General features: G+C 64.2%; 1 protein-coding gene across 1 annotated transcript; it reads right to left on the minus strand.

Moving 5' to 3' along the window:
* Positions 1-413: 413 nt before the first annotated feature.
* On the minus strand, positions 414-8186 carry AKAP17A (A-kinase anchoring protein 17A). The gene is made up of 4 exons (XM_046673972.1): positions 7375-8186; positions 6586-6734; positions 3461-3701; positions 414-2311 (listed from the first exon to the last, which is right to left on the minus strand). Exons 1-4 carry the CDS (start codon positions 8134-8136, stop codon positions 1370-1372), a joined length of 2094 nt encoding a protein of 697 aa, XP_046529928.1. The 5' UTR covers positions 8137-8186; the 3' UTR covers positions 414-1369.
* Positions 8187-10105: the final 1919 nt, after the last annotated feature.

The raw sequence follows: 10105 nt of genomic DNA on the forward strand, positions 1-10105 counted from the left end.
CAGGCACGTGACTGGACCTCCATATGCCGCGAAATCTGCATTTTAATTAAACACACGGGTGGAAGGATGACTGCAGGCTGGGGTCCCAGGAGCGGCACCGGCTCCTACCTGCCCCCACGACGGCAGCTGGGAAAAAACCCACTTTCTCTTTTTGGAAAAAACGGTTCTGCAGCTTTGAGAAGGTTGCACTGGTGAATTCGCTAAAGTCTGCGTTCTCAGCAAGAAAAGCAAATGCCTCCAAGGACCCAGGCCTCTCCTCCACCGGGTTATCTGAGGACATCGACGGCACGTGAAACGCATCACTGAAAACCACCCTTATCAGCGTCAGACAGGCTACACCAGGCTCAGCTCAAGGACGTCACCCAAAGACCTCCAAAACGACAAAAAACCCCGTAAGAATGGAGAACGTCAGCTCATTGGAAAAAAGATTTTATTTCACCATAAAAAGGCAAACTGGAATAAACAGCCCCTCTCCGAATGAACATGAACGGTACAGCTCTTCTCAAGTATTTCTGGGCTTCCCTCGGAGAAGCCAACGACTATAAAATGTAACAAGTTTGCAGCCTGAAATCGGTTGGAAACGTTCCGAGTAAAAATAATTTAGCAAAACGGCTTCTTAAAAAAATCACACACGCTAACCTGGACTAGAAACCAAAGCTTTTGAGCAACTTATTTTATGTTTGACTTGAATTTGTAAAAAGTGACTGTTTCTGAAGTCCGGGAGCGTCGCGCCGCCCTGTGGCTCTCCCCGGGGTGCAGACGGCACGTCTGCCATCTGGATCTTAAAGCACTTGCGCCTTCTGCGCCCGCGATCTAAGGGGCCACGCTCGCTTTGTTCTTTGGGTCTCTCGCCCAAATCGCATTTCACAACCAGATAAATTCACAAAAAAGAAAAAGGAAAAACAAACCCCAGGGCAAGGCTTTTTCTTTCCGGTGCTCGCGGGGCGGTGGCTGTCCACACTTGACGTCCGTCCGCGATGACAGGAAACGCGCCCCGCGCTGTCCCTCCACGGGGGTGTCCCTGAGCGCCCAGGGAAACTCTGCTGTGCCCGCGGGCGCGCGGCGGGTCTGTGACGCTCGCAGCAGCCGTGCTGTGCGGTTCTCCTGATTTAGAGAGGACTGGTGATGTTAAAGCTATCCGAGCGACAGTTTGAAAGGGAACTAAAGCTAGTGACTGAGAACGACAGGTTTCAGCCACGGGGCCGCCAGTCGATCATGAAAGGCGTCTTGAGACGCGCTGCCCTCCTCCGCAGGGCGGGTCCGGGGACGCTGGCTCCGTGAGGTGGCGAGCAGACAGGAGCCAGGACGCTCCGGGGGCTGAGCGCCCCAGGACGGCGGCGGCGGCGGCGGCGAGGGGGTGCGCCCTGCATTACCTGTTCCAGGTGCTGCGGTGCCGGCTGGGGGAGCCCGAGCGCGACCTCTCGCTGCGCCGGTGGCGGCTGCGCTTCCTGCTGGAGCTGCCCCTGTGGTCTCGGCTCCTCTCCCTCCGGCCACCCCGCTCCCTGCTGTGGGACCTCCTCGACCGGCCGTGGTCCGGGCTGGCACTGCGCCGGTGGGGGCTGGCGTCCGGGTGCGCGTGCTTCTTGTGGGCCCGCCGCTCCTTGCGCGGCTGCCTGCCGTCCTCGTGGCTGCCGGCCCGCCGCGGCCGACTCCTCTCCCGCTTGTGCCTGTCATCGCCGCTCCGGTCCCCGCTGGCCCGGCCACGGCCCTTGCTGGGCTCACGGTTGCACTTGTCTTGCTCAGAGCGGACGTCCTTTCTGGGTGCGTTCTGCTCGCACGCGGCGGGCGCGCCCTTGGGCTGCTGGGTGTTGTCGGGGATGCACGACAGGACGCCGGGGCACCTCTTGTCGGGTGAGCCGTCATCCGGGACGGCGAGGCGGGCAGGCTGGCCTTCCTTGCCCGGGGCCTCCTCGGCCACACTCCCATTCAGGTTTCTGGGAGCGGCGTCGGGCTCTGGGTGGGGCGGGCTCTCCTTGGAGGCGCTGGGGGGCGGCGGGCCGGTGAGGGGGTGCAGCGAGGCGGCGCTCACGCAGCCGGCCGACACCGTCTGCAGGATGTCCAGCACGGGCTGCAGCAGGTCTGCGTGGGAGACCCCCAGCTCCTCGTGCGCATGGGGGTCGTCGCCCTTCTTGCTCAGCAGGATGCTCAGCAGCCGCTGGCGCAGCTGCTTCTCCTTGCGCTGCAGCCCCAGGGCGCGCTCCTTCTCCTCCTCCACCCGCCGCAGCTCGGCCTCCTGCAGCCGCCGCCTCTCCTCCAGCTGCTGCAGACGCAGCGTCTCCTCCTTCTGCTCCTGCTCCTGGAGCCTCACGGCCTGCGGCAGAGAGGGAGGCGTGCCTGAGATGTCTCTCTCCACCTACCTGGGCGCTCCGAGGAGGCGCTGGGGTTGTCGACGCCGCGTGGCCAGGGGGTGCCGGACGGACAGCCTGGCCGGAGCGCGGCCCGCCCATCCCGAGCGTGCCCCGGGCCAGAAGGAAACCCCGTGGCAAAGCTCCTTGGCACGGCCCCAGGGAGGGCGTTTCGGGCAGGGCCCGGGCCCCTCCTGGTTGCAGACGGGGCCTGCTGTTAGGTCGCAAGCGGTCGCCGGCCACAGAGAGCTGAGGTGCCAACGGAGACACGCGGCCGCCGCCACGTGCCGTGCTGGGCCTAGCCTGGGTTAGTGTCTTCAATATTCACCATGAAATAAGAGCTGAGTGGCCCACGTCTCAGCGCCTGCCACGCTCCTTCCCGGGCACTTATCACAACTGTAATTAGACAACAGGTTATGCGGTCGCCCCGCGCCCGGCTCCACGGGGGCCCGCGGCCCGCCTGAGCACAGGAGCGCCCGGCGAGGCCCGTCCGCGTGCCCCCCAGCTCACGGAGGTCGCCAGCCGGGCCTCCAGGAGGAGCAAGGGGAGAGCGAGGAGCCTCCCGGGACAGAGACGGTCGTCGGCACGGCACCGGTCGGATGCGCAGCTGCCGAGGGGACACACGGGGCCCGGCCAGGCTTGGTGGCGCACCCTGGGCTTCCTGAAGGTCCCTGCTGGATCAACCAGGTTCAGCCCTCGTCCTCCCACCCTGGGCTGCGGGCCTGGAGGGGTCAGGGCAGCACCGGCTGACCTGCTGTCCCCAACTGGGGGACAGCGCCAGGGGCCCCCCCCCCCCCCCCGCTCTCTGCTATTCCCTCGCTCTGGGGCAAACGTTGGGGAGCCCCAACTGAGGGTACGCTGATTGCGAGTTCTACCAGCTTGCAAAGGGGAAAGCACGACTCTGCCAATCCGGGGCGACGCAGGAATCCTACAAACCAGCACAGCACGGGCGTCCCCCTCGGCAGGAACACTTAACACTTTCGGTGGTGGCTGCCACCAGCCGAGGGGAGGGGGGCCGGGAGCTGGCCCGCGTTTCAGGGGAAGGCACGGACGGCAGCCAGAGCAGGCGCGCCCCCGCCCGGCCGCCCGCCCACCCGCCCGCCCGCGGCGGGTACCTTGGCCCGGCTCAGCAGCTCGGCGATCAGCCGGATGGACTGCAGGTTGCGCTGCGCCAGCAGCAGCTTCCGCTCCTCCAGCTTGATCTTCTCCTGCAGCTTCTTCTGCTCCTCCGCCTGCAGCTTCTCCAGCTTCTTCTGGTTGCGGCGGAACTCGCGGTCCCGCTGCTTCTGCTCCCGCTTGCGCAGCTTCTCCTCTCGTTTCCGCTCCCGCTCCAGCTCTTCCAGCTCCTTCTGCTTCCTGTGCAAAACAGACCAGGGTTGCGTGAGGCGGGGACGGGGTGCCACAGGGGACACCCCACACGCGACAGAGGTGGAGGGTGGGCGAGCGGGGGAGGACGGCAATGCGGTGACGTCCATGTGACGAATCGTTTTAACCCTTTGCCCCAGAAGACATCCCAGTTGAATCCCAGGACCCGAGACGCAGCCGACGTACAGAAGGGGGGATTCCCGTCATCTTCCTAGGGACAGTCTTGCTAAGTGTGACCCCAGACCCAGAACCGTGCAGACAGGATGGCGTCAGTCTAGCTCTGAGCGAGCTACGTGCCCCCCAGGGGGAAGGGCCGACCTCACACCGGGGCACCCGCATCGCAGCACCCAGAACCCCCTGACCTGCAGTGCTCCCAGCCCCAGAGGACACCACGAGCCGGGGGGAGCGTGAGCCTGACTCAGGAGGAAACTGCCCGCGACTGACGCCCAGAGCACAGCACAAGCGCTCGCCAGTGCCAACAAGCGGCCCGGACACGACTGAGCAGACAGCAGAGGCCGTGCGGGAGCTTCCAGCTCAGAGAGGAGCCACTTCTAAAAGGTGCCGGCGGTGCCTGCACGTCCCCTCCCTGGGCCTTCACAGACGGGCCGTGTGGCCCCCCGGAAACTGTGGGGCTGGAGAAGGAATGAAACGTGGATGTGCACGGCCACACACGGAAGATTCTGGAAGAACTGTGTTAAATGGAAGATCAAACACAGAACGCTATGCCCTGTGCTATCCCTTCCATGCGGAATTCTAGGAAAGCCAAACCCACAGGGATGGCTGGCTCTGGGGTGTGTCCCCCAGTCAAGGGGGTCCCCGATGGCAACGCCCCATCTTAGGGACATCCTGTGAGATCGCACGAGAGAAACGACCTGGAGATGGCAACTTTCCTTGAAAGCAAATCCACACCATGCCCAACAACCTAGAGCCCGACAGGACTTTTTCTTGGGGATGGGGGTCAGTCCCTGAACTGAGGAGTCCGGAAGAATCCAGAAGAGTCTGGAAAAACCCACCATGGACACACACACACCCACGTCTGCCCTCTGGCTTTAAAATCTATCCAACGACCGATGCACGCGGGAGACGCACTGAAGCCGCTCTGGGCGGGAGCAGACGCGCAAGGGGAGACCCTGACACCCAGGCACGCCGCCGATCAGCTCCGGAACACAGTGGAACTGGTCACGGCGACGCCAGACCCCCAGAGATGCAGCCAGCAGACCGGAGCCCCGGGGACGAGGAAACCAGGATCCACATGCCCTGGGACCTGGGGGGAGGACGGGCAGAGCGTCACTCGCCCGTGGAAAGCAATGCCCAGCCGGAGAGCCTGCCCCGAGGGCTGCCCCAGAAGGTCCTCTCACCCACGCATCGCGCCCCAGGGCTGCAGGAGCCACAGGCCACAGCGGCCTCGTGGGCCCTACCAGGGCCCGGGGCTCTGCACAGCACACCTAAAGGCCCGGACTTGTCAGCTGAGGACGTGACGTCCGCCACCAGCTACGCCCTGGTGCTCATTAGAACGGAACCACCCCCAGGAACACGCCGGCCAGCGACAGAGCGCCCGCCCAGGCTGCCCCGGCCTGGCCGCAGGCTCAGGACAAGAGGGGGTCGAGGGCGGCCATGGGGCCCTCCTGGATCCCCATGGCCCACCTGCATAGCCCCACGCCCTGAGCTTGCCCCGGGCACCCTCTCCAGCCCACGCCTCTTCCCGCCACCCCGTGACCATGACCGTGACCACGGCAGAGGCGCCGTCCCCAGCTGGGAACCCTGTGTCCCCAGCACGCCTCCCTGGACACCCTGTGTCGTCCAGCCCACACGGACAGAGCGGTCTGTCCTCCGAGGCCTGCCTTCCTACCACAGAACTCAGGGAAACTGCTCCTCTGAGCGAGACCTCAGAGCTGCTTGCAAAGCACCATGGGAGACTCCCGCGGGGCCTGACGGCCAGGGCTCGGGGGGACACGGCCGATGCCCCAGGAGCGAGGACCAGGCCTGGGGACAGGGGCTGGGCCGGTCTGCACACTGCAGGCCGTGTCTCTGCAAGACGGGGCTCCTGGCACCGCCCGTCCTGGTTCCGCCCGAGGACAGCGAGCTGCCACGGGGACTTGGATCCACAACGTCCCCTCCTGAGGACGCGGTGCAGCCAGCACGCCCCACGCTCCCGGGCAGCCTCGCTCCACAGCTTCAGACAGCTCACGAGAGGGTCCCGCCCGGCCCACGCCCACACCTCACCTGCTGCCCGCCCTCCCGGGCCAGCAGGCTGCGTCTCCTCCGGGCAGCAGTGCAAGGTGAGGCCAAGACCAGCCATCAGCACAACACAGCCGATGGGAAATGAGCCTAGAACACACGCACGTGAAAACGCGGGAAAGAAACGCCAGAGGTACAGCAGTGGTGATGGGAGACGGAGCGTTTCTCCTACTCCCCCAAGTTTAGGTGATGTCGACGGCTAGATTACCACTAACACCAAAGCAACAAGCGCAAGGGGGACAGACGGTGACCCGGGTTCGCCCTTCGATGCCTAAAGGCCAGTGACGGACGGCACCAGTGACCCGGAAGGCGTCCTCCAGGGAACTGCTTTTCGTGAGAACCTGCCCGACTCCACCAGCTCTCGACTTCTTTTTGTCACCACAGCTTCAACCGAAATGCAAAACCGCACAACGGCCCAGACGCTCTGCTTCTGCGGGCAGGACGCGGCACGGCGCCCACGGGACGCGGCTCTGAGGGATGGCACGGCCCGGGCGGCCGTCAGGGGCCAGCCACATGCAGGACGCGAGCGGGAGCACGCACGCCTTCTGCTGTGTCTCCAGCAGCGCTGCACGCATGTGCATACGCACACGTGGGCATCGGGCAGCGACTCAGACGGCGCCGCTTTCACGGAAAATACCTCTCCTCGGCCCTCTGCCTCTCCTCCGCCTCCTTCTCCCGGCGCTTCTGCTCTTCCCGCTGCTGCTCCAGCTCCTGCAGCTTCTGCCTCTCCAGCTGCCGCTTCTTGATCGAGGCATCGCTCAGGTGCTTGGTCGAGTCGAAAGAAACCTTGAGGAGCAGAACAGAGAGTGCGGGGTTACCCGGAAGCCTTGCTGAGACACGAGGAAGCGTCGCCCATGCCAGGCAGGCGCTCACAGAATCCCGCCACCCTGGAGAAGGCGAGTCATGGCAACACGATCCCGCAGACGGTGTCTGAAGCCCCGCGTCAGCGTGTGGCTGACCTGGGGAGGAGGCACCGACCCTGGGCGCATCTCACCCTCGCCACCTCTTAACACCATTCTCCCCTTGTGCTACGGGGGCCCCACTGTTCCCTGACGGTGCCACCACTCCACTGCCAGGGGGCCTGTGCCCATGGTGACTGGGGTGCAAGCTGTCTGATGGCCCCCAGACCGGGATCCTCTACCAGGTTAATGCCCTTGTCACTGCAAAGCCAAGGTGAGTCAGAGACGGCACCCAGAGGACGACGTCTCCGTCCTCGTCTAAAGGAATGTGGCTCCCTGACATCATCCTTAAAATATGGATTTTCTAAAAGCCGAAGTGCGGGCCGCCTGCCCTGCTCTCTCTGCCTCTGAAACTCTGTGGAACACAGGCTTGTCTTAATCTTGTCGACGTAATTTTGCTTTCCCCTGACTCCCACGCGGGCCGGAGGGCGGCTGCCACTCCGCGCCGGCAGGACGCCGGGTCTCACCTTGATGTTGCAGGCCACGGCCTTGCCGTCCTCGCCCTTGTACATGAGTTTCATGCCGCGGAGGGCGCTCATGGCCTGGATGAAGCCCACGTACTCGCGGTACTGGACGTACGCCTCGAAGTTCAGGTGCCCCCCAAAGCTGAAGGTGTGGAAGTTGCGGCCCGTCATCTCCTCGCGGTACGGGTCCAGCATGGGGATGTCCACGTTCCGGATCTCCCCGAACTTCTCGAACACCTTGACCAGGACGTCCTCGCTGGGTTTCTCCGAGCCCGACTCCTTCAGCGCGAACCACTTGCAGGGCAGGCCCTCCAGGTGGATGGTGTCCGGCCGCTCGCCCGGCAGCGTCTCGTTCATGTCCTTCGCGTCGCGGAAGAAGGAGTCCCAGTCGTGGCGCGTGGGGAAGTCGATCTTGAACTCGGCGGCCCGCACCTTGAGGATGTCGGAGAAGCCGCTGAGCTTGATGGTCTTGCCGTCCAGGCAGGCCAGGAAGGATTTGACCAGGCTCTTGTTCTCCACCTCGCCCTCGAAGCGGATGAAGTCCATGGTGCTCTTGGAGATGCGCAGCGTGGAGAACTGGTGGTTGTGCACCATGCCCTTCAGCCTCTCCATCACCTCCCAGTTGGAGATGGACTTCCCCGGCTGCTTCAGCTGCGGGAGGGCCACGCTGATGGTCATCTTCGTGATGGGCTTCAGGTAGAGGCCGTACGCGGGGCACAGCTCCACCGCCTCAGACGTGTCGTGGACTATGGTGGCCGCTGCCATAGCCGGGGCGTTGGGCCTGAAACGCAAGCACAGACACGGTCAGGGCCGGGCCTGGAGGGGCAGGGCGGTGTCCCTGTGCCAGGAAGCACGTCAGGCCAGGAGCGGAGGGACGAGTCTGCTCCTCTGCCGGGTCAGGGAAACTGGTCCCCGCTTGTTAAAAGTCATCACCCAAGATATCAGTTTTTGTTTTTGTTTTTTTTAAATCATCAGATTACACTAAAGAAGGAAAAAAAACAGGTTGTCAAAAACTTTTAAGAACAGCTTAGTGCCCAGGCCTCGGTCAGCGCTGAGCCACCCCAATACCTAGAAGCAGCTCTCCGGGGACCAGGCTGAGCTGGGCTGGCTCCCTAACCCCCACCCTGGGGTAGCAGGGAGAGGCAAGCTGGAAGCGCCCGGCTCCACTGAAAGCCAGGACGGGCCCACGGGGGAAGGGTTGGCGGGAAAGAGACCTCGGCTCCAGGACAGGGGAGGGTGTGCGGAGGAGGCGGCCTCGTGTGTGAACTGACCACACAGAGAGGGAGTCTCAGGCTGAGACTGACAACTTTAGCATCTCCACCACGGGCCCGACTCAAAAAGAAAAGGTGCAGGGCCAAAGCGTGGGGCTCTGAGGGCCCCATGTGTGCACCCTCTCCCCCCCACCCCAGCTTCTCCAAGGCAGGTCTCCCCCCACTGCTCTGATGGAACCCAGGCGGTACAGGCCGCTGTGACCCCACCGGCCGCCCACCAGCTCAGGGAAGACTTCTCGCCAGGCCCGGGAGGCACAGCCCAGAGAAGGGCAGGCTGCAAGGCCAGAAGGTCCAAAGAGGACGGGAGAGCCACTTGAGTGGGTCTTTGGCACAGGAGGGGGGCTGTGGCCTGGGCTGGGACCAGATACCGCCCCCCAGGACCCCGAGGGCTGCATGGGGAGCCCGAGCCAGAAAACAGGCAGCCCCACCTGTGGCCAGTAACCCTGGGACTCCCAGCTTCCCTGGTTGCCTGGCAACCGGTCTCCCCAGTAACGCGCTTGGCCCATCGGCTGCCCCCAGCACCCAGGCCACCCCCAGCACCCTGGCACCATACCCCAGGCCCCCTCCAGCTCCCTCTGGCCCCCAACTCCAGCCTCCCCATCTCCCCAAGCTGCCCCACTGTCACATCGGTATCCCATACACCCCCATTATGCTCAATACCCACAGCCCCCCATACAGCACGTTACCTCCGCCCACTGTTGCCCAGACACCTCTGGAACAGCCCCCAGACCCCAGAAGCGGCCTCCCTGGTACCCTCAGTGTCGCTGGCCACCCCTGGGCCTCTCCCCCAGCCCCTCAGAAACTGGGACCCCTGGCTCCTCGCAGACTCTGACCCGCAGTACTCCTAGCCCCCTAGTACTCCCCGCCCCTCGCACCCCCAGCCTCTCCAATCTGTTCTCAATACCCTCAGCGCCCTGGTAGGCCCATCCCTGGTCCCCCAGAATCTCCAGGCCACCCGACACCCCTAACCCCAGGACTCTGCCTCCCGCAGACCCAGGCCCCCAGACCTCAGTGCCCCCCCACTAGCCCTGCAGACTCCAGTCCCCGAAAAAACCCAGACCTCCAGGCCCACCAGACCAGAGTCCCCAAGAAGTCAGACCTCCAGGCCCACCAGACCCAAGTCCCCCCAAGAAGTCAGACCTCCAGACCCCCCAGAACCAGGTACCCATAGACTCAAGGACCCCACCCTCAGGCCCCTAGACTCAAGCCCCCTCAAAGAACACAGATCTCCAGGCCCCCCAGAACCCTGTCCCCAAAAACAACAGGCCCCCGCCCTCCAGGCCCCCAGAACCTGGTCCCCCCACGAACACAGACCTCCAGACCCCCAGAACCCGGTCCCCCCAAGAACACAGACCTCCAGGCCCCCAGAACCCGGTCCCCCCAAGAACACAGACCTCCAGGCCCCCAGAACCCGGTCCCCCCAAGAACACAGACCTCCAGGCCCCCAGAACCCGGTCCCCCCA

The sequence above is a fragment of the Equus quagga genome, chromosome 10, assembly GCF_021613505.1.
Source record: "Equus quagga isolate Etosha38 chromosome 10, UCLA_HA_Equagga_1.0, whole genome shotgun sequence".
NCBI classification, from domain to species: Eukaryota; Metazoa; Chordata; class Mammalia; order Perissodactyla; family Equidae; genus Equus; species Equus quagga.